Source organism: Lissotriton helveticus, chromosome 9 (genome assembly GCF_964261635.1).
Source record: "Lissotriton helveticus chromosome 9, aLisHel1.1, whole genome shotgun sequence".
In the NCBI taxonomy this organism is placed as follows: Eukaryota; Metazoa; Chordata; class Amphibia; order Caudata; family Salamandridae; genus Lissotriton; species Lissotriton helveticus.
The window spans coordinates 1089515199-1089541239 of record NC_136070.1 but is presented as its reverse complement, the minus strand read 5'-3'; the positions used below and the strand labels follow the sequence as shown (position 1 = coordinate 1089541239).

The window sequence follows — 26041 nt, the reverse complement described above, 5'->3', positions numbered from 1 at the left end:
AATGATTCATTCTCTAAAATGCTTAACTGTTGCACTGTTGTACTTAAAAACTACAAACTAGGTAAGGTAACGATATTTATCATTCATTAACCAACTACAGTGACAATTAAAAAAAAAAGGATTTTTGTACAGTTTCCTCCGCAATTTCCACTTTAACTTTTTTATCATCTAGCCAAGATCCGAGGCACTAAAAAAAGCTTAATGTAGTCAATTCTGTGCTATTAATGTTGTGGATAATCTCATAGATTTGCTGTTAATGGACTCATTCTGGCAGCAAAAAAATAAGTTAGAATGTATGGCTGTATGTCAAGATGAGTTCATTGTTATGTGTAAGGAGGCAGTTGACTGTCATTTCTTAAAAGACAAACCTTTGGGAATGAAATGTGTCATTGCTGTCCTGCAATTGCACAATCGATGTACTAACAGACAGGTAGCGAATAGTGGGTGCAAATCACTCACCTACTCTGCAAGTTATTTTGCAATGCAAGCATGTACTAAAATATTGCATTGCAAGATTTCCAGGTGCCGGGGGCATCAAAACATCCCAACTAAATAATAATAATTATTCCTTATATTGTGATTTCTAATGAACACATGCATGATGTTTTACAAGGAATATCAAACATACTACAGGTGATTGGAGGAATACTTGCAATAAGTCTAACCACTGGCAGTCATTTCCGGTAACATTCCAACCCATCGTTTTTTTCCCCACTATGGCACCACAGTTTGGTACTAGCAATATGCAAATCAATCTCAACCCTACTCCACGAGGAACAGTTCAGCACCAACTGCCAGGCCCTCTCCTCTCCGAATCAGAACAGAAGCAAGCTAAGATTGGTTTCGCCCTGCTTGGGACTCATCAGTTGGTTTTCGCTTGGCTCCAGTGGAGCAGTAAATGAATGCATTTGAATTTCGAAAGCACACGAGTACCCAAGTGTGACTTCGGACTAGAACTCGTAGACAAACTAATCAAAAACGTATGAGGTTAAAATGATGAGGAGAACAGCCAGGATTTCAGCTGTTTACAGAAACTGGAAAGATTCGATTGGCTTTTAAGATGCAGTGGCAGATTATTCCATAGCAGACAGGTGGTATATACAAAGCTGTGGCCACCCCAAGAAACAATCTTTATCCTGGGGACCGGGACTGAATATAAGGCAGCAGATCTCAATCTTCTATTTGGTTGATACCATTTAAATTTGCTTGCAAGATAGTCAGGTCCTCCACCACCGTGCAAGGCATTATGTGCCAAGCAAAGTGCCTTAAATACAACTGTTTTCTTTACAGGAAATTAATGCAGCTTCCCTAGGGCATTAGACAGCAACTTGTGTTTGGGAAGTTGTTTAAGAAAGCGGGCAGCAGCATTCTGAAGGATTTGAAGCTTTTTGTGTATCAATTGTTTAATGCCCGTATTGAGGGCATTACAATTATCGATTCTGGATAGGACTCGAGTGATAACCACCAATTTGTGGAGCTGGAAAGGAGTGAAAGCCAACACCTTCCTTAGAGACATCAGCTTCAAGACTAGAAGATGTCAATGTATTTATTTGTTCCCTAAAAGAGAAACCTGCATCGAAAACTACTTCCAAGATTTCTTACCTCGGAGACCGACTCAGCGAGAGAGCCAATGACCTGCGGCTACCATGAATGATTCCAACAGCTGGTGGTCTTCCCAAAAATGAGAACTTCTGTTATGTCTGAATTTAACTTCAGACAATTCATTGTCATCCAGTTGACAATGGCGTTCATACATTTGTTAATTTTGTTGGAAATTTCCTCCATGTTGCTCGAGATGGATACCACAATCTGCGTATCATCAGGATAGGCTACTGTGGTGAACCCATAAGATTGGATCAGCTTAGCCAAGTGCACCAGATAGATGTTATAAAGCATAGGGCTAAGTGATGACCCCAGGGGGACACCACAAGGAAGGGAGAACAATTTAGAGTTAAACTCTCCAAGCGCCACAGACGGCTCCCTATCCTTCAAAAATTATGAGAGTATATCATGCGGTGCATCAGTAATTCCATTTTCTGACAGGTGCTCTAACAGAATAGTATGACTGACCATATCAAATGCAAGGGAAAGATCTAAAAGGACCACCGCATTGAGCATTGGTTTCACGCCTGTGCATATCCTTTCCTCTTCACATCAAAAACAAAAAAGTTGTTGGTAGGAATGCTTTCAATAACTCTCACCACTGGGTATAGCTTGTAGCATTTAATCAATTATTTTTTTACCAAACATGCTAGTTCAGTTTGGACCCAGCCATAAGCAAATCAGTCTTGACCCTGCTCCGATAGGAAAAGTAGAGCTTGAACTGCCAGTCCAGGTCCTTCCTTAACAGAAACGCAAGCAATCCAAGACCGGTTTTGTCCTGATTAGGGCCCAGCCCCTTTAAGAATTAGGAAGTATGCAGAGTTACCGTAGACCTCTGATGTTTCCCCTGCAGACTTCTTTGAAAGCAGCCAAGATCTCTGAGGAACATGTGGGGGAAATAAAAACTACCTAAGAAGTTTGACCTGGGATTACCAATGCTCCTGTGATTTCTCATTAATAAGGGGATTTTGTCAGTAGCACCTCAGTTCCCTGTTGCTTCTGCACACGCCACTGGTAATGGGAATTCCACTTTTGTTAGACCCAGATATGCAGAACTAACTCCCTACACCTGGGGGCTGCCTAATGGGTCCCATCATGTGTATATGAAACAGCCGGTCCACCTGCAGTAGAGAGGGAAGTTATTCATGGAAATAAAATTATATATACATATCTACACAACACATTATCCATGGAAGAGAGGAACAAACCCTGCAGTCAGTCAGTCATAAATCTTTTTTGCGGCCGCTAGGCCCATAAAAGCTCATATAGTAAAAACAATACATTATCTAAAAAGTATAGCAGCATCCTTTAGGGTATCTATAATTGGATAGCACTTATTTGGGGAAATGTACATTCCTGTCTGAGATCTTGAATCAGCAAAGACAACTCTCAGGTTTCCTCAGAGAAAGGGTTATGCAATATACATGCAATGGCTTTTACATTAGCCACAGGGTAAAGGACAATAAAGTGCATATGAATAAACAGGCTAATTTTAGACGAGAAATCTATTTCATTCAGATATAATATCTTAGGAAGATACATAGATAGTACATTGTATAGCAGAATATCCAAATGTAAAGTAAAAGTGGCAATTTCATTTAGAAAAACAGCAACAATATCAGAATAAAATGTGGGGATAAAAATGTTACATTTAAAAAAAAAAAACTCTTATAAGAGACTAGTTGGTTGCAAAATACTATTATACCAGGAGGGTATGGTTAAATTCCTTCAATTTAAAAAGAGAAAGTACCAATTCAAGAAGGCGTGATAGATAATGTTGGTCTGAAGTTGGCCTATGAGCTCTTCTTCAGTATGGCTCTACGAGTACACCACATAGAATACAAGGAATGCAAAATGGAAAACACAGTGGTCATATCTGTGTCATATTTGATTGAGTAGTCTAAAAACCTCGGAGCAGTGTCTAGACCCCAGGTTATTACACAAATGACAGCAAGACCTTGAAATCCTGTAAACAGGGCAGAAAGAACAGTACATGCATTTCAGTTTCCTCTACATTCTCGCACGCTGGACAATCCAGCCTATAACTCCGGTTCAGAGCCTTTGGCAACCGGTATAGCTCTCAGCAGCGGGCCATAAAGCTATATGATATCCTCCATGGGACATATAGCCACAAGCAAAATGATCATGTTACCTTGAGCATAATATCTTCTGCAGCACATGCCAATGAGTATTCCAGAATCATGCTTTCGCAAACTAGGTGACCTCCTTAGGCTGTTGTACTGGGGACATGGAAGTGCACAAATCAATTTGGAGGTCCTGAAGCTACCCTGAGTCCGAGGAGGGTTACTGGCTCCAAATGCCCACGTTTCTCTGGCGTACAGCGGAGGGAGATGCCCCATGATGCCTGGGGGACTTCTATGCAGATGGTAGGGTGGTGGGTTATGTGGACTTCTGCACTAGATGGGATATCGCAGGTAATTGTTTTATTACGTATGCAGATCTGGCAGTGGCCATCTGGAAGGCAAGGGAGGGTTTACTGCAGGAGCCGGAGATGCATGTCTTGAACTAGTACATTACCAGACATGGGCGTAGAGCTCAAACTCATCACACGTCTATATGCCTTGCTCTTTCTTTTTTTTTTTTTGATAACTTTTTTTATTATAATAAAACAACAAAGAAAAACAAACAAGGCAAAACGACAGTGTTACATTAAGCGGGTGAGTGCTCAAGGTGGGCGGGAGATATACAGTGGTATGATACAGGAGTTATTGTACAGAGATGAGGGGGTCAGGAGCAGGAAATCAAAATCAGAACAAAATACGCTATACTACATCAGGAATGTCGGGTCAGGGAGACTGGGGGGGACTAGGGATCTCCGTGAGAGGGGGCGTACATATATCTCCCCGGTATGAGTTCCATTGATTCCAGATTTCCCCCCACTTTCTGGGTCTGCCTCTCGCCACATATACAGTCTTCTCTCTAAACATACACCAGTCCATGTTCTCTTTCCATGCCGCCACTGTGGGTGGCCTTTGGGACCCCCAAAGCTGCGCGATGTCTCTCTTTGCAATCATATTACCAAGGGTAGTCCACCGCAGCTGTGACACATCGTAATCATTCGGCCCCCACACATTCAGCAAACATCGTCGGGCCTCTGGTAGCATCACAACACCCGTGACCTCATTCATCACCTCATGTATACGATTCCAAAAGATCACCATCATAGGACATTCCCAAATTATGTGGAGAAAGGTACCAAGTAGACCACATCCACGCCTACACAAGCCATCCGTCGAATAACCCATATGAATCAGGCGAGGGCCAGTAACATAAATCCGATGAAGGATTTTAAGCTGGGCCTTGCTCTTTCTAAGCACAGTTGGCGGTATTACTGCACGTAAAACCCAATGAGAAGGCGATGTTGGTGAAGAGCTGAATGAGCATGAATGGGACTCTGTGTTAGGCAATTGCAAAAGAGTGACTCGTAATGCACGTTTGAAGTTAATTGATTACAAGTGTGTGCACAGGGATTACATCACACCGCAGTGGCTGTACATGTTAGACCTGACTAAACAAGAGCACTGTCCCAGATGCTGGTCGACCACTGGGACCTATAATCATATGTGGTGATCATGCCAGGATGTGGGGGCCTTCTGGAACAAAGTAATCAGGGCACCTGGGGGGTTAAATGAGTTGCCACTGCTGCCAACAATTCAACTGTGTCTACTGGGCCTGGTCACTCGATCTAAACATACTAAATATGCAAAAAAGGTATTGGGGCTGGCAGTCGGTGCCGTGCGTGTAAGAGTGGTGGGGCCGTGGGATTTCGACGGTCCATGACAAAATAATTAATTTTCCCTTGCATCGTCCCTCGAAATTAGTATTTGTTGTATTTACTGGATAGAAGCTCTAAGTCTGATGAAGGCATTTTATGATAGTAATACTGGCTGCAGTTTTTTTGAAGGCCCAGCAAAGGCATCTATAGGGGAACAGGCTAAGAGCCAAGCAAGACACCCATATGGGAATAATCCAATATTGCTGATCCATATTCTTTAAGTCTTCAACCATTTTATGCTTAGAATTGTTTACTGTTACCATCTGAGTACACTTGAAGGTCCAGCAGTTAGAGCAATGTTCACCTGGTTTAGGTATGGTCATATTAAAACTTGTTGGGATGTTGAGATTGTAGAACTACACAAACCCAAAATGTATGAGCTGCAGATTGTGCCATTGCTCTTGTGTGTATATGGCCCACTTTCGTTTCCAGTGCATTTTCATGCTAAGGCTGGACTTTAGTAGATCATTTCTTTTTGGGAGATGGAGGACGAAATAACTGGAATGGAAGTTTTAATGAAAAGTAGTAATGTTCTTGTTATCAATATAATTGTAAATGTTTTTATAAAATTATATGAATGTGGAAAATGATTATATTGTAATTTGCTGCTTTGTATGTATTTTCTTTTATATAAAAAGGTTTTCATAACATTTACGTTAACAATAAATAATTTTGATTGAAATAATACGTATGCTTGATTCCACAGTATTGACTTTGATTGTTTATCGGAACATGCAATCATTTGTTTTTTAGTTAGCTCTCATCACTGTTGCATGAGAGCATTAAACATTATAACCTTTTGTTTATGTTTGGTGACTGTAAGGCAAGAACGCATGTATGAATGAATGACCCACTGGAACATACCCATAAATCGTATCCCTAGGCCCAGCATTTAAAACGTGTGAATTACAGCATATGGATAAGGTATTGGAACAACGTATTCATAAATGTTTTGTTGTTTCTATTGATAAGACATGCACTAAAGTAAATTGCCTTTGCTTTTCAGGATTTGGACTTGCCCTAAACCTTCAACCATCTGTCATAGTTATTGGCAAATACTTTTCCAAAAGGAGGCCAATTGCTAACGGCATTGCTATGGCTGGAAGTCCGGTTTTACTTTGCACACTTGCTCCTTTTAACCAGTTTTTATCTGATGCCTTTGGCTGGAGAGGTAGCTTTTTAATATTGGGTGCCGTCTTGTTGAACTGTTGTGTGGCTGGGGCTCTCTTCAGACCTATTGGGCCAGTGGTAGGCCATCATGAAAACCAGAACCCCAGCAAAGGTAGAACACCTGAAAAACAGAACATCAGTAAAGCTGACCAAGACCACCAACAACCTGTTAGTTTGTTGGCAACCAGTGAAAATAAGAAGAAACAATCCTGTTTTGAAAATTTCAACATGTTTTTGGATTTAACACTTTTTAGGCATAGAGGATTTCTCATTTACCTCGTTGGGAATGTGATAATGTTCTTTGGATTTTTTGCCCCCATAGTTTTTTTGGCACCCTATGCCAGACATATCGGTATTGATGAATATTCATCCGCATTCCTGCTCTCCATCATGGGAATCGTGGACATGATTGCAAGGCCGAGTACTGGCATCATTGCAAACAGTAAATGGGTTAGACCAAGAATCCAATATTTCTTTGGTTTTTCAATTGCATTTAATGGCTTTTGTCATTTAATGTGTCCTTTTGCCACAGACTATTCAGGTTTAATAATATACTCCATATTTTTGGGATTGGCATTTGGTATGGTTTGTGCAATGCTCTTCGAAACCTTAGTGGACCTCGTTGGAGCACCACGTTTTTCAAGTGCTGTCGGACTTGTGACGATTGTAGAGTGCATTCCTATTCTCCTTGGACCACCTCTAGGCGGTAAGTTTCATACATTGTTCAATGCTGTTTACATTTGTTTTTGACAAACATTAACTGATATGATGTGAAATATTATGTTAGTATGAAAGTGTCAGTAATTCTCATTTAAATTGTTTCTAGTGGATTTTTAAATACCTCTGATAAAAGTTGGTTATTGTCATGTTGTGTGGAGGCGGATGTTCTTTATATTACGCTGATTAGTTTAGTGTACACTAAGTCCCTATGCAAACTTAGTGTAGATTAAACTAATGTGTCACAACCACCAACAGTTTTCTGTCAGTAGTGGTAGCCAGTTACTAAAGTTGATTTGCTTCTGCGATATTCGAATATGTAAGTGCTACAGTTATGTAGTACTAGCACAATATTGCAGAAGTATTTTTCATTTTTGCCAGTTTTTCAATCACTAGCTGTGAGAAACTGGGTTGTTGGTTGAGTGGGGTGAACCGCAAACGTCACTAAATTAACCTGTGCTTAACCCTGGGAATCTTTGCACAAAAGCGGTCAGGCTTAACTTGGAGGCAATGTGTAAAGTATTTATTCAGCAAAAAAATATCAATGGACTAAAAACACAACACAAGAAAAATCCCAAACCAATATAGAAAAATAAACTAAATTTGAATAACTAATTTGACACCAAAACAAAAATAAATCCAGTCAGGAGAATGGGAGTCACAAATGTTTAAAGTTTAAGGTATGAATAAGCGCCTAAATGATCACAGTGCCAACCTCAGACATCTAGTCATGTGAGACCGGGTCAAAGTCATAAAATATAGCCGGCCATGATGGAGTGCAGGGAGCTGCTGGATGGACAAAGTCGCAGTGAAGATTTCCACCACGATGGAATGTGGGGAGGTGCTGGAAGGACAAAGTCACAGTGAAGATTTCCACTTTCGGTCTCTTTTCTGAAAGTCGAAATTCTCAAGAGGGACAAAGCTGGAGACTTTAGCTGGCGAGAGATCTAGGAGGCTGGATACCCCTTTGGCAAAGGACCTCTTAACAGGATTTGCTGTTGCGGAGAACATAGTAGGAGCTGGCTCAAAGTCAGACCGACTGGTGATGCACCATGGGTGGATAGGCGAGCAGGTTGATCTCGGTCTTCTCTTTGTTCTCAGAGCAGTTTTTAGCCAAAAATCTTCATAGTCCCAAGTTTTGGATTTTGGCTCTCTGGGCACCTTTAGTACCACCATCATGGGCCCAGAACTAGAGGGGCATCACTTGTGTGGATAGGACTCACTCAGGCTGGGTCCAGGTGCGGGTTCAAAATGGTTGGAGCCTTTTCTGTCCCTGAGGCTCTGATGACTCCCTTGGAGTCATTCTGGTAGTCCTGGGTTAAAGCAGTGGAGCAGGGCTCAGGCGGCAAGGCAGGCCTCTGATGGTTCAAGGAAGGCTCCAGGCAGCAAAGAAGTCCTTCCAGGTGCTGCAAAGCAGTCTTGCAAAGTACATGGTAGGCCACAACAACAGGCAGTCCGGAGAGTCCTTTTACAGATCCAAAAAGTGAACTCACGGGGCGTCTGATAGTCCTGTTTTTAGACCTGGCGAAGTTTCTAGAGAATTTCCCTTAAAGTGCTTGAAGTTACCTGCTTCCTCTGCCCTTGCTCCTGAATGGCTGCCTGAACAATGCAGTGGTGGCTCGTCCTTTGTGTGAATGCAGAGCACAGTCAATTCAAGTAGGGCTGTGCCCAGCTCCACCCCCCCCCCCATACAGCCCCATCCAGGCACACCTAATCCCACTATTGTGTGGCTGTCTGGGTGGAATAAACAAAGTCCAACTGCAAACTACACTGAGTCATGTGAACCAGGAACAGGCTGCACACACCATATAGTTAGGTAAGGAAATGCCAACTTTCTAAAAGTATCTCCCAAAGGGCACTTTCCTCCTGCACCAAACTGTCGCACTGCTGAAAGGACAATCGTTCCTGGGTGAACCACTTCCTCCAAAGTTGCGCCATTTTTCATAGTTTGTCAATCATAATCCAAATACTTGTGTCATACATCTTCCTGTATACTTCACCACCACGGAGCCAGGATGTTTGCGCTATGATTCTTTATTCAACAGTTTCAAATGCCGTTTCTGTTTGCATGCATTTCACATATCGAGTTGGATAAATGATTTAAGGGAAGGAGTGCAATCTCTCAACAAGTACTTATCAACTTTCTAAAAGTGACATTTTTTTAAATTGTAACTTAAAATCCAACTTTACCATTAAATGGGGTTTTACTTTTTAATTTATCCGACATCAAGCATGAAATGTTTACCTGTTTCCAATTAAAAGTCAGCATTATTGTTAAATGTAATAAGTCAACCCAATATTATCCTATGGGCGAGGTAGGTAGTGAAAAATGAGTTTCGTTTTTTTTTTAACTTCGGGCAAGTAAAGCTTAAACGTTCATGCCCAACCTTGTAATTACAATGAACCCTTCCTTATGGGCTACCTCAGGCCTACCTTAGGGGTGACAGATGCCATAAAGGGGAGTTAAAGGCTTGGCAAGAGGGCTATATTGACAAGTCGAATTGGCAATTTAAAACTGCATGTAGGCTGCAGTGGCAGACTTGGGTCATGCTTTAAAGCACTACTTAAGTGACTGCACAATAAGTGCTGCCAGCCTTCTAGTAGCATTTAATTTACAGGCCGTGGGAATATGTTATACCACTTTACCAATGACTTAGAAGTAAATTAAATATGCAAATCAGGATAAGCGAACGTAACCATGTTTTAGGTAGTGAGCACAGGCACTTTAGTACTGACTAGTAGTGGTAAAGGGCACAGAGTCCTAAGGTCAACAAAAACCAATCTCAGCAAAAAAAGGAGAGAGTAAAGGCAAAAGGTTTGGGGAAAGACCACACTAAGGCTGAACGGTCTAACACTAACGTTTTATACAACAGATGTGAATATTGCCCCCAACACTTACGACCAAAAAGTTAAAACACTGGAAGCACACCTTATCAAAAATTTGAAATGAATGCCAACTATTTTCACAAATTCTGCTGTAAACATAAGAAGAATTCCAAACAATGCTCACAATAATGTAGTAAATTATTTGTATTTCACGTCATTACCTAATATTGAAGCATATGGGCAGTCATCAAATTGATCTGCCGGTTTGAGTTTGGATTACTACTTGCATTCAAAACAAATGAAGGAAAATCCCTAGTAGTTATGACGTTTAGTTTCTGCTGTCGTGACTGGAACAAATCCCTAGTTCTCCTGTTTTAACTTTTTTGGCAAACTATGGATAGGCTAGTAATGGCTATGTGAAAGCTTTCCAAAAATAAACGTAGCATTTCTAGAATTTGCATGTTGGGCTGGCTCCTATTACTTTCCTTAAGCTATCAGATGTTCTGACCTCCCACGCTGCTTAGATTTTCCCAACCCAAACGGCTATGGTATTGGATTTTCATTAATAGATCTGTCGTAACAAAGGAGGATATAGCAATCTTTATTTGATTTGCAGTGGGGTTCTATTGGAGTTAAACTTGCCCTTAAGTAATGAGTTTATTCAGTGGACTGCAGTGTCCGAGGAAATTCTTGCGTGATCCTACACGAACAGGGCCAATGGACACTCATTGGAGTTTTCCATCAGATCCTTTTCAGACCTATTGAGAGATAATAGTTTAAGAGATGCCATGTTGGTGAGGTCTGCATTCGAAACCGAGATTGCAAGATTGTAAGGTCTGCCTATTTCCCTATTTTAACTGAATAATTCATTGTATGATAGTCCCTAATCTGCTACATTTATGACCTCATACTGAAACTGTGTAGTCTACTGTCTACTTGTGTTGTGTGGCCCACATCTGCCTGCTCAATGTTTGGTGGGTACTGGGGATATTTTTCATTTCAGATATTTAATATGATCGTTGCAGCCTCTCATGTTTGTTCCAAAAGCTCTAAGCTGATGTCTCAGCATTGTGGGAAGTAGGAGTGCCAGCCATGATAGCTGCTGAGCAAGGGTTTAGTGAAACCTTCAGCAGGGGTGGGGTAGGGGGATTCCATGTCTAGACAGATTAAGCGGTCGTTAGTGACCCTTCTGATCTTTGAACTGTGACTCGCAGGTCAAAAGACAGAAGCAAATGCAAATACATAACACTGCAGAAAGAAGATATGGGGAGGAGCAAGGTGTGGCAATGCAAAGAAACATGGTAGGAGAAAGAGAAGTGATTAAAAAATGCAACGGAAAGAAAATAAGTAAGATGCAAATGGGATGGAAGTGCGAAAGAAGTCAAAAACAGGATACAAAAGTGGAAGCAACGCACACAATTATTAAAAGAAGGGAAGAAAGATGGAAAGGATAAAAAGGAAGCAAAAGGGAGGAAGAAACTTTCCTCGGGGGCACAATTCCAGTGCACGTGCCAAGACAGGGGTAGTAGAGCCATATTGTTCAAAGTGAGAGGTGTTTTAATTGACTGCCTACTCCTTTGCTGATGAGCCAGAACATGCAGCTCATACTTGGCAGCCTCAGTCCTCCCATCATTCGGCCTCTAAATAGTTTCCCCCATGTTTAGAGTGGTCCAGAATTTGCTCCAAACATGTTTTTTGCTCCCTACTCTTATTTTACTTAGTAGGGTTGAATTAAACATCACAGCAATCTACCATGAGCACAACCATCATTGTAATAACCTGTGTTTGTCCACAGAGCGATAAACCCTGCATGTCCCATCTTCATAATTCTGCGTTAATATTATTCCACAGGCCTGCGATATCTTTCAATAGTTCCATAAAATCTTGAATCAGTCTTTCAGATAAATTCTTCCCATACTTAAACCCTTATTATGCAATGCCACTTACTTTCGATGGCAATATTAATGCCACTTGCTGGCCCCGTTGGCAATATCAGAACACAGCGGACCTTTTTTCAGCAAACTGGAGATTATGGCTGCTGTTGAAAACAGCCACAATTTCTGGGTGAGTTTCTCTGGCAATTATGCTGGGATCGGTCATGGTTCCCTTGGTAATTCCAATGTTCAATGGAAACTTTTGGGATTCCACGCACAATTTGTGTTGATTGTTCCCCTAGAGTTACCACAACCCTGGGTATCAGTAACTCCGGGGTAGGTGGCACATGGAGAGATCTCAAAATGAGACTATTAATGATTAATTGAAAGCTCCTCCTTCCCATGCAAGACTGTGCAATTCTTTATTCGTAAATAGGGTTTTATATTTTTTCTAGTTGTCTTTATATCTGGGTGGGATGAGAATGCAGCTGTAGTGCTCATTGGGACTTTCTTCTCCTGCTTTCATCATGTCAATCCTGATTTTGACATCCACTTTTCATTTGGACCATCCAGCGCCATTGTAAACTGCAAATGGACTCACACCTTTATCTCATCCTTTGCTCAGTGTTGAAAGTATATGAGATATCATGCCCACACCTGATCTTCGTGATGGGAATGCATTTCACAATTTTATTCAAGAAGTCACATTAAAAAAAATATACCTAATCTACCTTGCCAAATCAAGTCACAAACAAAAGAAGCAAAATATACCTAATCATCTCTGCTCTTTGCAATAATGTTTGCCAATTGTATGCCATTCATGAAAGCTAGCTTTCTGATGTTTCCAGATCTGTCACAATTATGTATAGGTGGCTTTAGCATGACAGAGAGTCATAAGTACGGTTCATCACTGGTATACTCTCAATCCCCATCAGTACTGTTATCCCCTTTAGTGCTCGTTCTGTTTCAGTGGACCATCTGGTCTGCTAGATCTCTATCTTGTGACAGTATGTAGAGTATTTTAGCTCCCCATGTGAGGTAGACATTGGCTCTTTAATCAGCACATACATTCACCTTTCCATGGCATCCTCTTAAATGGGAATACCAACAAAACAAATGGAGTGGCACTTTTTAGAACAAAATATTAAAATCACAGTCAAGGGTGTCTAATTTCTATTACTCAAGGCCCCAATATTGCTTGGGCTGAAGGACAACAAGTTTTAATGTTTATCTTTTCCACTGGAAAAGTAGGCCCAACGCCCTGCAGCACAAACCCTTTAACTGCAGGTTTACATTGCCACAGTATGGATCTGTGAAAGAGTATTCACTTAAGTAGGTTTTGTATCCGTATTGATACGTTATTTAAAACGTGTATATATCCATCATTAATGCAAATTCTTTACTATTTGGAGGGGCACTCTAAGGTAATGCAGCGAGGTGTGAACTCAGCTTGCACTACTGACAGTGATTTCAGTAGAAGAAGGAATACAGATGATTTCAAAAAGTAACAATTTGTGGATATTTATAATGCTTTTAGAATGCTCCCAAATTATACACAAATCCTTTAACGCTAGGCTGGGGCTAGCTTTCTTACAAACCAATGGGACATGAAACAAATAGTTTTTTTCTAAACTGTTTTGCAACATTAAATGCCATTTGTCAGAAGCATCATTTAGAAAAATATGTTTGCTGCATTCCAATTTTTGTCCAAAACGTAAATACAAATGTTGAATCGCTATAAAAACATCTTGGGAACATGAACATAGGCCTATGTTTTGATTCGAAAATGAACGTCGCTAAAGTTCCCCAGCAAGTACTTGTCCTTGCATTGGTGCAGATTTATGGCTTCGGGAATTAAATAATTTGCAGAGTTACATATGGGAACAGTACTCTTAGCAATTCTTTTATGAATTCCATTCTTGCATGAGCAAATGTACACACGTATAGTTGCGCAAGCGTGAATCTGCAGAGTAATTGCAAATTCACTTTCCCTACAACCCCTTTTTCGCAGCCCGGAAGAAGTTTTATTCCTGACCTTGTCAGGAGTAAATGTCCCACCTTTTCGTGAGTGGGAAGAGACAGGAGAGGAGTTGAGAATATATCCTAAAACATGTTAGTATGTGGTTGTGCAAGTACTCGTATGACATTCTAACCCAGATAGTACCACTTCTAATCTACCTTAAGGCCTTGATTTAGATTTACAGAAAGATAAGAAAATAAGAGTCTCTCTTGAGTCCAAATGCTTATATAATATGAGTGAGGCTATTATCAGAACTCTGACACAGTGAGAATGCTAATACCTCACTGCATGGATTTTTTACAAGAACATTGATTTCTGAAGCATCTCATACTGTGGGCAACTATGTGTTTTATAACACTCCACACTTCTGACAATAATGGGGGGGTAAATCCCACGCATGAGTGATTTATGTAAGCTCTTTTCTTTTTTCACAGTCGCATGAATTCCTTTGCTACCTAATTCTACTTGGAAGCATTATTCAACACACCTTGGCCTATATCCCTCGTGTTCCTCAAAATTACTCCTCTTCTACGTTATCTAGCCCTCATCATTCTTACTGTCCTGTGAATTAACTGTGGCGCATGGTAGCTCATCTACGAACCTTATTCTTCTGTTTCATTTGTGTACCTATCACCTCTTGCCATCATCTTTGTATTTCCCTTCTCCTTTTTTTGGTTTAACCCAGTACTCCCCATTGCATTCTCATGTGTAAATAACAAATTATCAAACAACGACAAGCTACAACCCCTCCCGCAAATCAAATATAACTCCTGTGACTTGTGGTTTCTCTTTCATAATATAAATGTCTATTTAAAAGTCAAGCCACCTAACACTTCTAGCTACAAATACAATATGTTATGCTGGATGGTGGATTGCTTCACAGAACCTTCTACCGCCAAGGCACCCCTCTTCTACTTGTTTCCCTCATATGAAGAATGGTGCTGGCCAATTTTCTCTCATCTGCTAGGAATTTGAAAGCCATCATCTTGACATTCCCATCTTTGTTGCCCTTCCTTAATTGTCTGCCAGGTTTCGCCTGTGTTCCGGCACACTAAATGCCCTTATATGCTGTATTTATCCTAACTATTAGATCAGGCCACATTCAGTTCATTTTCCTGAAACTGTGACTGGACTCTCGGTCTTGCTTTCCTTAGAAATATATAGCCTATTCCTTGTCTGTAAGTGAGTGTCCAATTCTGATATACATGTGTTATTGATGTTTATTGTTTTCATGACATGTGTTATCCTTTTTAACTCTGAAGGGGACATATTTTCTGAAATGCCTTTTGGACTGGTTTTGTGAATGGGCTCTTCTTACTCTTCTCTTATTCTCTGAGTAATCGCATTAGCCCGTACATTTAGAGAGGGAGTATAACCTTGATGTCCAGATGTTCCAGCAGACATTGTTCCAAACAAAGTACTAGGTCATCACTTACTTATTTCTCAGGTATTTAAAAGAAGCATGCATTGTCTCCTCTGCTTCTGTTCTTGCACCTCAGTATGTGAACCTTACGTTCTTCAGCTTCTTTCCTGAGCTGGTAGATCTGATCTGCTGTTTCCCCTGTTGTTACTTCTGTATGTTCAATATCCTTTACCCTTCTAACAAGTACAAAACCCATTTGTGTTTCAGTTGCCCCTCCTGCGAGTGGTTTTTCTGTGTATGTGTTTTCATGATAATGTTACTATTGAGGGAAGATAATTTCCTCAGTAGCCATTTTAAAAGTGACAGTTCATTAGTAGACCTCTTTGATGCAGGAGAGCATCATAATACTTATTGTTTTTCACTTAGTCATGTACATTTTTCAAATGTTGCTTTACTGCCTTCTTCCCATAGGCATAACTCTTAGACATATTTTCTCTGAAAAAGATGGGAGATATGTTTTGGGTGAAATTCTTTCTTTGCTACCATATGAGGCTAACTTGCCCACAACACTCCCTTACGTTGTTTTAGATCTGACAGTCCGCTTCCAGTTTGTCAGGAGGAACAACTGAGCAGGATGAGTGATGGTTCTGCAAAGCAGAAGTAAAGGAACCACACGGCTCATGGTTAATGGGTAGAGAACACTTTTGCTTATTTTTGCCGGAGCATTAAAATAACTCGTCTGCGGTGTCTCACTGGACTTTAGTTGTAACTGTCCACCTTTTGAAAAGTAGATTATTAACTCAACTATTAGGTTGGCATGTCTTTACATGTTAGCTGTGATTCACCTTATATCACCAGGACGCTCAAATCATCTTTCTATTATTTCTTTATTAACCTCAGGATGGGTAGCCTGACTTCAAGGTGGCTGCCATCATTCTACTTGTCTCTGAAAATGCATGATTCTCTGTTCATACAGTGAATCCCAGTACCGTCCACCAAATCAAAAAACTAGTGTCTCAGTGGACTGTCCACAACCCTACTGGATTAAGTCCTGTTCTTTCATGCCTTGCCTATCCTCACTTCACCTTCTGGGCCTCCCATCACTGATGCTGCAGCACATCTCTTTCTTCTATAGCACCAGCCCCGTGATCCTATATTCTGCAATGCATTTTATTTGTAAGATTCCTCCATTGATGTACTTTTTGGCAAATTGCTAAAATATTATCGTCCAGACTTCCACCGTTACAAACTCACACTTTTCTATTAAGTCCTCACGTGGCCATGTAATATAGAGGCTGGAAGGAAGGTCAATGCTCTCACAATTAAGACACCGTAAAATAATTAGGACTTCTTTTCAGATGATGACTTTTGTGTCAGATCGGGCAGATCAAGACAGAAGCTAGGTATTTCAGGAATTAAATTAGAAGATAATACACCAGTACTCTCGCAACTTGATCTAATCTATATCACTGTTCAGAAGTGGGAAGGAGAACTTCCAGTCAGTAGGTGCAAATAAAAATGCCATCCTGGATATGCCTGTGCGGAAAGATAACCAGTTATTCAAAATGGCCATATCTAACAACATACTAGTCTCTATTAAATGGTAACTAACAGATGAGCTTTAGCTGTACCACCAGGTTGAGAATTCAGAATGGTAACGTTTACCAGGAAACAAACCAAGCCTTCTCTCTTGTGTAAATATAAAGACATGTTAAGCATTGGTGAAGCTAATTGGTCCAGCATTGGCTGCCAGCCTTTTGGCTTTGTCAATGCTTGTTTTGTTATGACATGATTTTTGTAAAACCTAGTTTTTTATTGTCTGTCATGCCCTCACCAATATGAAAAACACTGCCTAAAAGCAGAACTTTTTTTTGCTCCACTCAGCGCACTCTGCCGTTGTAGCCCCTGGTACTGAAGAGAACTACTATGTGTGAGTGCACTCTCTGTTAAAGTGTAAAATCTATCGCTAACAGTGAAGTTAGCCAGTAGCTGAAGTGGGCTATCCTACTGCCCCATGTTATATGCTGTAATGCAAGTCACAATTCTGCCCTATATAAGTAATTATATTTTAGAAAATCTAAAGGTCTTGGTAATGCCAGGCCTGGATACCTCCTAACACCACTTGTACTTGGAGTGACACAACCTAACTGGTCTAAACTATCTTTATGACATCATTTTCGAAAGATAATTTAGGAAAATGGATTACAGTTTGAAGGGGTGAAGCCCTACTCAAACAGCAGCTGCAGGTTCCATCAGGGTGAAACTCAAGAGAACCCCAAATTTACCTGTGCTTAACTCTATTAGCTTTGCACAAAAGCAGTCAGGCTTAACTTGGAGGCAATGTGTAAAGTATTTATGCAGCACTTCAAACAGTATTAAAAGTACAAAGGCAACACAAAAAAAATCCCCCACCAATTTAGAGCAAACATTGGGAAAGTCAGTGGGTCTCAGCAATGCGAGAGCTATTGGTTTTGTCAAAGTTTTTCAGCCACTTGTGTAGCAGCGTCATATCAAGTTTTTTTCCCTGACTTTCAACCCTGTTGAACAGCTGCCATGCTGCTATAAAGCATGGCTAAAAGACATTGACAAAGCCAACAGCTCTCGTATTAATTTTTTTTAAACACAGTTTTAGCCACACTTCAAAGCATTTACCCTGCTGTACAGCATGGCTACAAAACATTGCCAAAGCCAATAACTCTCAGAGGCGAGACCCATTAGCTTTGCCAATATTTGTTGACGGCTGGGTCTTATTTTTCATCATCAGACATTGACCTAGAGCTGACGTGAGATAAACAGAAAAGGAAAAAAGGACGAAGAGAAAGATAGAAAAAGAGTGACAATGGGAGAAAGAAGAGATGAAAAAGAACATGGAGAGTAAGATAGAGGTAGGAAATGTGGAGGCGAAAGAAAGAGGCATAACATGAGATAAAACTAGGCAGTTTTGGTGTCTGGTACCTCAGAATTGGGCAGCACTAGCAATGGCCTCCTGATAAAAAAGATGATTCTAAGATAATTCCTGAGCACAGGTACATGAATATTGTTTTACATTTTTCTGATCTATTGTACTAGGAGTTGCTTTGCCCACATTTAAAAAGTCCCACATTGCATGGAGACCAGCCCGAACTTCTTGCAGCAGCTTGTGTTATTAATGAAATGTAGCAAGCCGCATGTGCATAATTCTTGAAGACTCGGTGTGTTTTGATGTTACGACGTGTGTGAACATAGAATCTTAAAACAACTTTACTGGGCTGTTCTTTCTGTGCCTACAAAAAATGCGGTAAAAGTGCTGAGATGAGGGATCCAGGCTCAAACCATACAAATAGAGAATATTTATCATGACTGGGGAGGAGCTTCTGTAGAGAGGGCACGATGTGACAAGTCCATTTATGGTTTGTTATCCAAGACTGTCCTCAGGGCCGGACTGGCAATGCAGGGCACCGGACAATCCCCCGGAAGGCCTGATGGGGTGGGGGCAGGTTTTTAAGCAGGGGGCCGGTTTTGTTTCTGGGGCCGATTTTTGGTCCGGAAGCGTTAGTCAGAAAAAACAATCAGAGAAGTAAGGTCATGAGTACCAACTCACTCTCTGCATGCATCTCTCCTCGCTCTGTGCAGGGGGTGAAGAAGCACACATCTGGATTCTCTCTGCAATCTGCATCTGCATAAATAATGGCATGCAAGCACTGTGCACCATGTAATAGGGTGGGTGGGTCGCGTGCAGCGGGCATATGTCTCCGCCGCCACGTCTGCGCGGTCTCTTCAGGCGTCTGGTGGTGATCATGTGCATTGGGGCTCGCGCGTGACTGGTGACTGAGGCCAGGTCGAGGAGCATTCCAGAAGTACAACAAACAAAAGAGGGTCCCTGAATACTCGAATGCAGGGAGAGGAGAGGAGGCAGGGAAATAACAATGGCGAAAACACAAAAACTCTCCCTAGCAATAATTTTAACAAATGTTTGTTACCTCAATTCATTACATAAACATCAATATTGTCCCAAACCAGAACTACAGTAACAGTTCTTATTTTATTGAGTCATACATTTCAGCATACTATTTATATCTTATACACATTAGATGTCTGTACATCATAGATATTTACATTAAGCCCCAAACACAAATATATACATAAAGGTCATTCCAATCCTACTCATTCCACACATACCCATACGCATCAATTAACCCATGCACAACACCAAATACATCATACTACAATACAAGAAATGAAACAAATTACGCAAAAATTACAATACCTACAAACACTAAAGACATGATTGTCTTTAGTGTTTGTAGATATTGTAATTTTTGTGTAATTTGTTTTGTTTTTTGTATTGTAGGTACATGTACTGTTTGTGGGAATAAGTAACCATACGTCATGAATGGAGGTCTTCTTGATTATCTGTTGGCTTTTGTGTGTTGTTGTTTGAGCTCCTGTATGTTTGCCTCTGTACATAGGTACTTTTCTGTTTATTGGTCTTTTTTCACTGGTATACGTATGTACATGTATGCTTCTGTGTCCAGGTGCTTGTCTGACTGTGTTTGTTGGTCTGTGTGCAGAGGTATCTCTACGCATGTTCATCTGCATGTGTGCAAAAGGTGCCTGTAGATGTGTTATCACCATCAACCCCCCTCTCCGTTTGTTCAACTGTCAATCCATCTATGCTTTAATATTGTGTTTGTGATTAGATGCACATTGTATGTTGCAATGTGTCTCTGAATGTGTGTTTTTCGTCTTTGTCTGTAGGTGTGTGCACGGGTTCTGTCTGCTTGCTGATCTGCATAGCCAATAGATCTCGCTTTTGGGACCTTATAAGTATTTAGTTATGCGGCACAATAGCCTTAATGGAACATTAACTGTTGCATGGCTAAACACTTATAGGGTCACAAAGGCTATGCCAATGCTTGTTTTATGTAGTGCTTCCTACCACACTTTTATCTTTCTTGGTGTTTTCAGGAGCAGTTATTGCTTTTAGCCCGTTCACTGTTATTAAGTTTACAAATCTTGGAATGATGGGACGCTTAATTAGTCTTTGTTGACTTACATGCTGGCATTGCCTGAATCAAACTACAAGTGCGGGGACGACCTGGGTGGACGAAGTGAGTCCCCTCACTAATTTTAGAGGGCGGACACTACCCCCTCAGCTTGAGTCGGAAATATAATTTCTTTTTATAAGAAACTGGAATTCGTGGTATCCTCTTACCTGTACCCAATCTCTACAACTGTTATATTATAGCCAGGGCCAATGGAATTATACATAGGGGAGGACCAACTTATGCACTAGGTTGACTAAATTATGTGGCAGCAAAAGGCAAATAATGCTGCACATGTTGTGTTAGCATAATCTTATTATTTTTGCTTTTTAACACATGTAAACACTTTTTTTTGTTTTAAATGTTGTACCTCATTATTAACACTTTAATACTCCAAATACAAAAATAGGGAACATAAAGGGGACCAGTCAAACTTTAGGAAGGACCCTCCACTGTGCTGCAATGCGTTTCTGCATTTTTAGTAACTTTAGTTCTGTGGGAACTTAATTTTTTTGTTGTTGTTAAAATCTGCAGTTGTTGGGTCATTTGTGAAATGCAGCAAATCCATAATTAACACGCAAAACGCAGCAGCCTCAAAATCGCATGATTCCCCAGTGTCTTTAAGGTCATCATCTACTATTTTCTGTGCTTTGAAAGTTATTACAATTGAATATGTAATGAAAAATGTGCTGTAAAATTCACCATTTTGGTCTTTAGTTTCCCAAACCCCCATAGTAGCGCTGAGGCTCGCTCGTTCGCTCGCTCTGCGCCGGATGGGGGCTGGTCTGGCAAAATTTGCCAGGGCTGCTTTCAGTTCCTAGTCAGTCCCTGACTGTCCTCTTGTGGTTCTGGTTTAATTTGGCAATAAAAAGAATGTATCCTTATGCCTGCAGAGGCTGACTAGAAGTATTGTATCATCTTGTTAATAACGAGTTTCATTAAAAAGTGGTGGGGTCCCAAAACACGTTTTCCCCATGTTCATTTCCATAGGAATTTTGGAACAGGCTTCAGCTTGAACTGCTGAACAGAATTACACCAAATTTGGCAAAAAGTTAGCTCTTGCTTCAGTAAGCACTCTTTTTATTTTAAATGGTGTAAATCCATTCAGTATTTGCTGAGAAACTAAAAAAATTAAAATATCGATATCTGAGCACTGAGGTGGATTCGCGAATCCTCCCGAGCACAAGTTTCATTCTGATTGCCTGCCAACACTCCAAACCAGGAAGTATTGGCAGCCATCTAGTGACTCGGTACTGAATCTCAAGAAAACAGTACAAAAAAGGTGAAAAACAAGAAAAGGGGGCAGGGTAGAAACACCCTGACCCCTTAGGCCTGCTCAGGGGGTCCCACAAGGACCCCCAAGGGCAGAAAAAGCATTAACATTTTTTTTTTACATTTAGGTGTAATTTGTACAGCAAGTCCTTTTTTTGACTGCTAAGCGAAAACAGCAGTACTACATTGAAAACAAAAAATCTAAACTTAATTGTTTTAATTGTCACACACTTCCTCCTCTTTTCATGCATTTGAAATGTTGTTACCTATTACCTGTGTATATTTTCAAGGTCTCTCTCCTTGGTTGTCTGTGTAGTGAGAAAACAGTATTAAATTAATCTATGAAGTAAGGGGAGCCTGTAGCCCCATACATAAAAAAGTAGATGACATCTTAGAAATGTGGCCCACCAGGGGCTCTCGAGGTGGTTCAACGCCAGCTCAAATCCATCACATTGCTTCATGGTTCACCTAAAGATGACTCTGTTCATTATTGCATAGTGTTGCACAGATAACTTATCTTGCTTTCTGTAAACTATCACCACTGGACAAATGCTAGTTGTTAGACCTGGTATCCTTGGTATGGGATTCCCCTAAAATTTTTCCTTTAACCCTTTTGTTTTCTTAATTGCATTTTTGCTGGCTTTAGGACTGTGCACACTTTACCACTGCTAACCAGTGCTTACCTGTTTGCGTGCTCTCCTTAAAACATGGTAGAATTGGTTTATACCTAAATGGCATTTTTAATACAATGTAAGTCCCATGTAAAGTGGCACCACTTGTGCCCAGGGCCTGTAAATATATGCTACCAGTGGGCGTGCAGCACTGATTGTGCTACAAACTTAAATAGCCCTTTCAACATGTCTCAGTCCTGCCATTGCAGAGCATTTGTGTGCATTTTAACTGCCATTTTGACCTGGCAAAATAAACCTTTTGCTAGGACCAAACCTTTCTTTTTTATACATATAAGTCAACCCTAGAGCAGGCAGGGTGCAGGCCAAAGGGCTATGCTGTACTGATGCTCTCAAGGACTTCTGCCCTGCTGTGCTTACCTTTATCTATTGAACCCAGGATTCCAGAGTGACTCCAATGGCTAGTTGGCTGGTCTCCTGACTCAAGCCTCAGGGACACCCTTGAACCCAGCTCCTGGACTCCTCTCACTGTGATTCCTGCCATGCCGTGTCACCCTAGAACTGGAACGTTGCAAGTGGGCCTGAATTTGCTATTCCAGCCCATCTGGGGTTCCAGCTAAACCGATGTATCTCCTCTGTGGGCCAAACCCCAGCAGAACCAATGCATTGCCTCTGCTGTGAGGATTCTCTCAGTGCAAGGACTCTGCATCTATCTCGCAGCTCACATCAGAACCGCCGCTGTGCTGGGTTATAACCAGTGATGCTGGAACAATTTTCAGAGTGGGAGTGCTGCCATAAATGTTGCATCACTGAAGTTACTAGGATAGTGAAAAATCCAGGCATCAGAAAGGAACAAGTGTAGCAAATGAGCCATGCCTATTCAGTTGGAGACTGACAACGTAAAAGTATGTGTTCAGTTGTGCATTTTGGAGCATGCTGTTCGGAATATATGGTGACAAAAGTAAGGTATGATATGCACTTCCATGTACTAAGAGCACATTTTTAATCGAAATGGCCACTAAATTCCCATCAAACATTCAGTATACTCCTAAACAAACTTGACCCACAATTGATAGCACAATTGATAGCACATGCAAGTTGGGCTTCAGTGCATATTTATCATTTGTGCATAACACAAGTGTTTTGATTTGTTTGATCATATTAAAATCTTGGTTTGCATTGCATTTAGGAATTCCACAAAAACATCATGTCTCATTCCTTCTTTCCTTGCTTCTGATATATTTTGAAATATTTGTGTATTTCATGTGCAAGTATTTAAACTTTGTTGTGTTAAATATTAACCATCCTCCACTTTTTCCGTTACATTCCATATGCATGAAGAAGAAAGTCACTCTGTTCACATCATACATTTCCCTCATCTTACAGTTAGTGAAAAGAAAAGTAAACTGCAATCTCCGTGTTAAAATAATAATAATCAGTTTGCCAGGAGACTTTGCCTGACATTTGCATGATTATTTTTGTGGGTGCTGCATCACCTGCCGCACCCCATCTTCCAGCACCCCTGACTATACCGAACCAGAAACCAGTGTAATTGTCTACCAATTAACTGTTCGTCTTTGTTGTGTGACAGGTTCCCGGGGGTTTCGGTGGCTTTTGAACGGCAGGCGTGCACATACGCAAGACAGAGTCATGCTAGGTACAGTGTTTGCATTCCACAGTCACTTTATACCTGACCCTCAGGCCACGCTCGCCCTCAGGTTTTGTATTACAGTATCTGTTAGCTGGCCAGCTAACCCACTGCATCCCTACCAACCTTAAATTCTTTGACGCTGTGATACAAAATCTTTCAGGAGGATACTGGGTGATGGATGTGGGTGTGGAAGGTAGCTGTGGTTTGTTCTCATGTTTCTTTTGGTTGATGCTACTTCAAGGGTCTTGCACCAGATTGTCACCAGCGAGAGTGGTCTAGATGGGGTTTTCTATTGGTGTCTGATGGAGTTATTGTCAGATGTTCATTTCTAGCCCCATCCTTCCCTGTTGTGGGCTATTGATTGTCCCAGGCGTAGGTGTGGTCGACACCTGTATTTTCTTGAATCAAGATACGTTCATGGTTACTACTTCTCTCCTGTTGTGGGCTGTGATCATTGTCCCTTGTTTGTTTTATGACTGTCCATATGCCATGTTCATAGGGCGTTCTGAACTTTGTCTGTCCTGCAATATCTGTGTATCGTCTGTTGGGAGAGAGGAGTCTATTTTTCTCCTTGATAGCATGGCTCAGCGGTTGTTTGGGACCACCTTTCATGACTTCCCTTTGCTTCTAACTTCCGCGGCCTCCACGATGGCACTGTGGGGAAAACCCCACTGATATTTCTCCAAAATGTAAGTGCGGCCGGCGAGCATCTGGTGATACAGTGGACTGAGCAGCAGTAGGTGTGTATAAAGTTGTGCAGGCCCATCTCTGGATTGTCTTGTTTGTCTGTGCAGACTCAGAGGGCCTTGGTCATAGTGCACACAAATCATTAAAGGTACCTGTTGGCCTGTGGCCATTGGGGGGGATTATACACCAATGTTCAATATTGCAGTTTTGCAGGTAGTCTTGAAATTCCCTCCCTTGGAAAGGAGGCCCATTGTCCATTCTGGTAGTTTTGGGCAAGCTAAATGCTGCAAACATTTTCTACAATGCTGACTGCACATGCTCAAAAGCAGGTGATCTCACCAGTTTTACTCCCGGGAATTTTGAGTAGGCATTCATGAGGACGGGGGCTTTCCTGCTGTTGGGGAAGCTTCCGAAATCAGCACTGACCAACATCCATAGTGCCTCGCTGGTAGCTTAAGTTGTGACTGGTGTGGGACTTTCATGCTCCCCGTTCAATTAGCACGACATGCATTGTGTGATCATTGCGCTTACTCAGGAACCGTTCTGGTGAACCATAGCTTCTCTCAGTGCCTGGTTGTCATTGTAGCGGTGCGCAGACGTGCGAACGATGTCTTGGAGGTTTTCTGGAACAATCCGTCATCCACATAGGAGTAGCCCATCACTCGTTACACTTGGTTCCACTCGCACTTGCCATAGCTGGTTGAGGACATTGGGGATCTCCTGATGAAATTGTTTTGTTCCTGCTAGGAAGGAGGCACACCTGTTCTGCCTGACTGCTTCAAAGTATATGTCCCATACAGTGGCTACGAGAGCGAGCGTGCTCTGGGGTATGCAGCTTGGGAGACAAACTGGACGTACTACTCTGTTTCTCTTGTGTGCTTATCAGCTTCACTCCATTACTTTGGGGTGTCTTGTGAACAAATCTGCTTTGTTCCCAGATCCTAGCCAGTAGCTGACATCCAACTGGTACTGTTGGAATTGTATGACCCACTTTTCTATCTGGAGGGCTGTTGGGTCCCACGGGGTAAAGGTGGAAGTGAGCATGTGGCCATTTTCTGGCAAGGACTTCTTTTTAAATTTGTACTCAGCATCTTTCCATGTCCAACTGCGCACTGATGGTGAATGCGACAGATATCCACTGGTCCGGTTTTGTTTTTGTACAAGCACTGCGATGAGGCCTACAGGACTGGCATCTAGGATGAACTCCGTTTCTAGAGACGGATCAAAGTACGCCTTGCTGACATTGTAAAGTAAGGAGTCTTTGATTTTCTGGAAATCTGTGTCCTGTGCAAGACCCCATACCCACTGGGACATCACCTTCATCATGGTCCGCAGTGGTTCAGTGAGAGTGGCCAAATTGGGAGTGAAATTGCTACAGTAATTTGCCATGCCAAGAAAACTTCCAACTTC

The 26041-nt window shown here is 41.4% G+C and overlaps 1 protein-coding gene across 2 annotated transcripts in view; it reads left to right on the top strand.

Annotated features, from left to right (window-relative positions):
- LOC144782239 (monocarboxylate transporter 2-like) overlaps nt 1-26041 on the top strand; it is a 91317-nt gene that overhangs the window by 23118 nt on the left and 42158 nt on the right. For both annotated transcript variants that reach the window (XM_078661483.1, XM_078661484.1), the window contains exon 4: nt 6405-7274. In XM_078661483.1, the coding sequence (XP_078517609.1) occupies nt 6405-7274 (870 nt within the window). The remainder of the gene's footprint in view (nt 1-6404; nt 7275-26041) is intronic.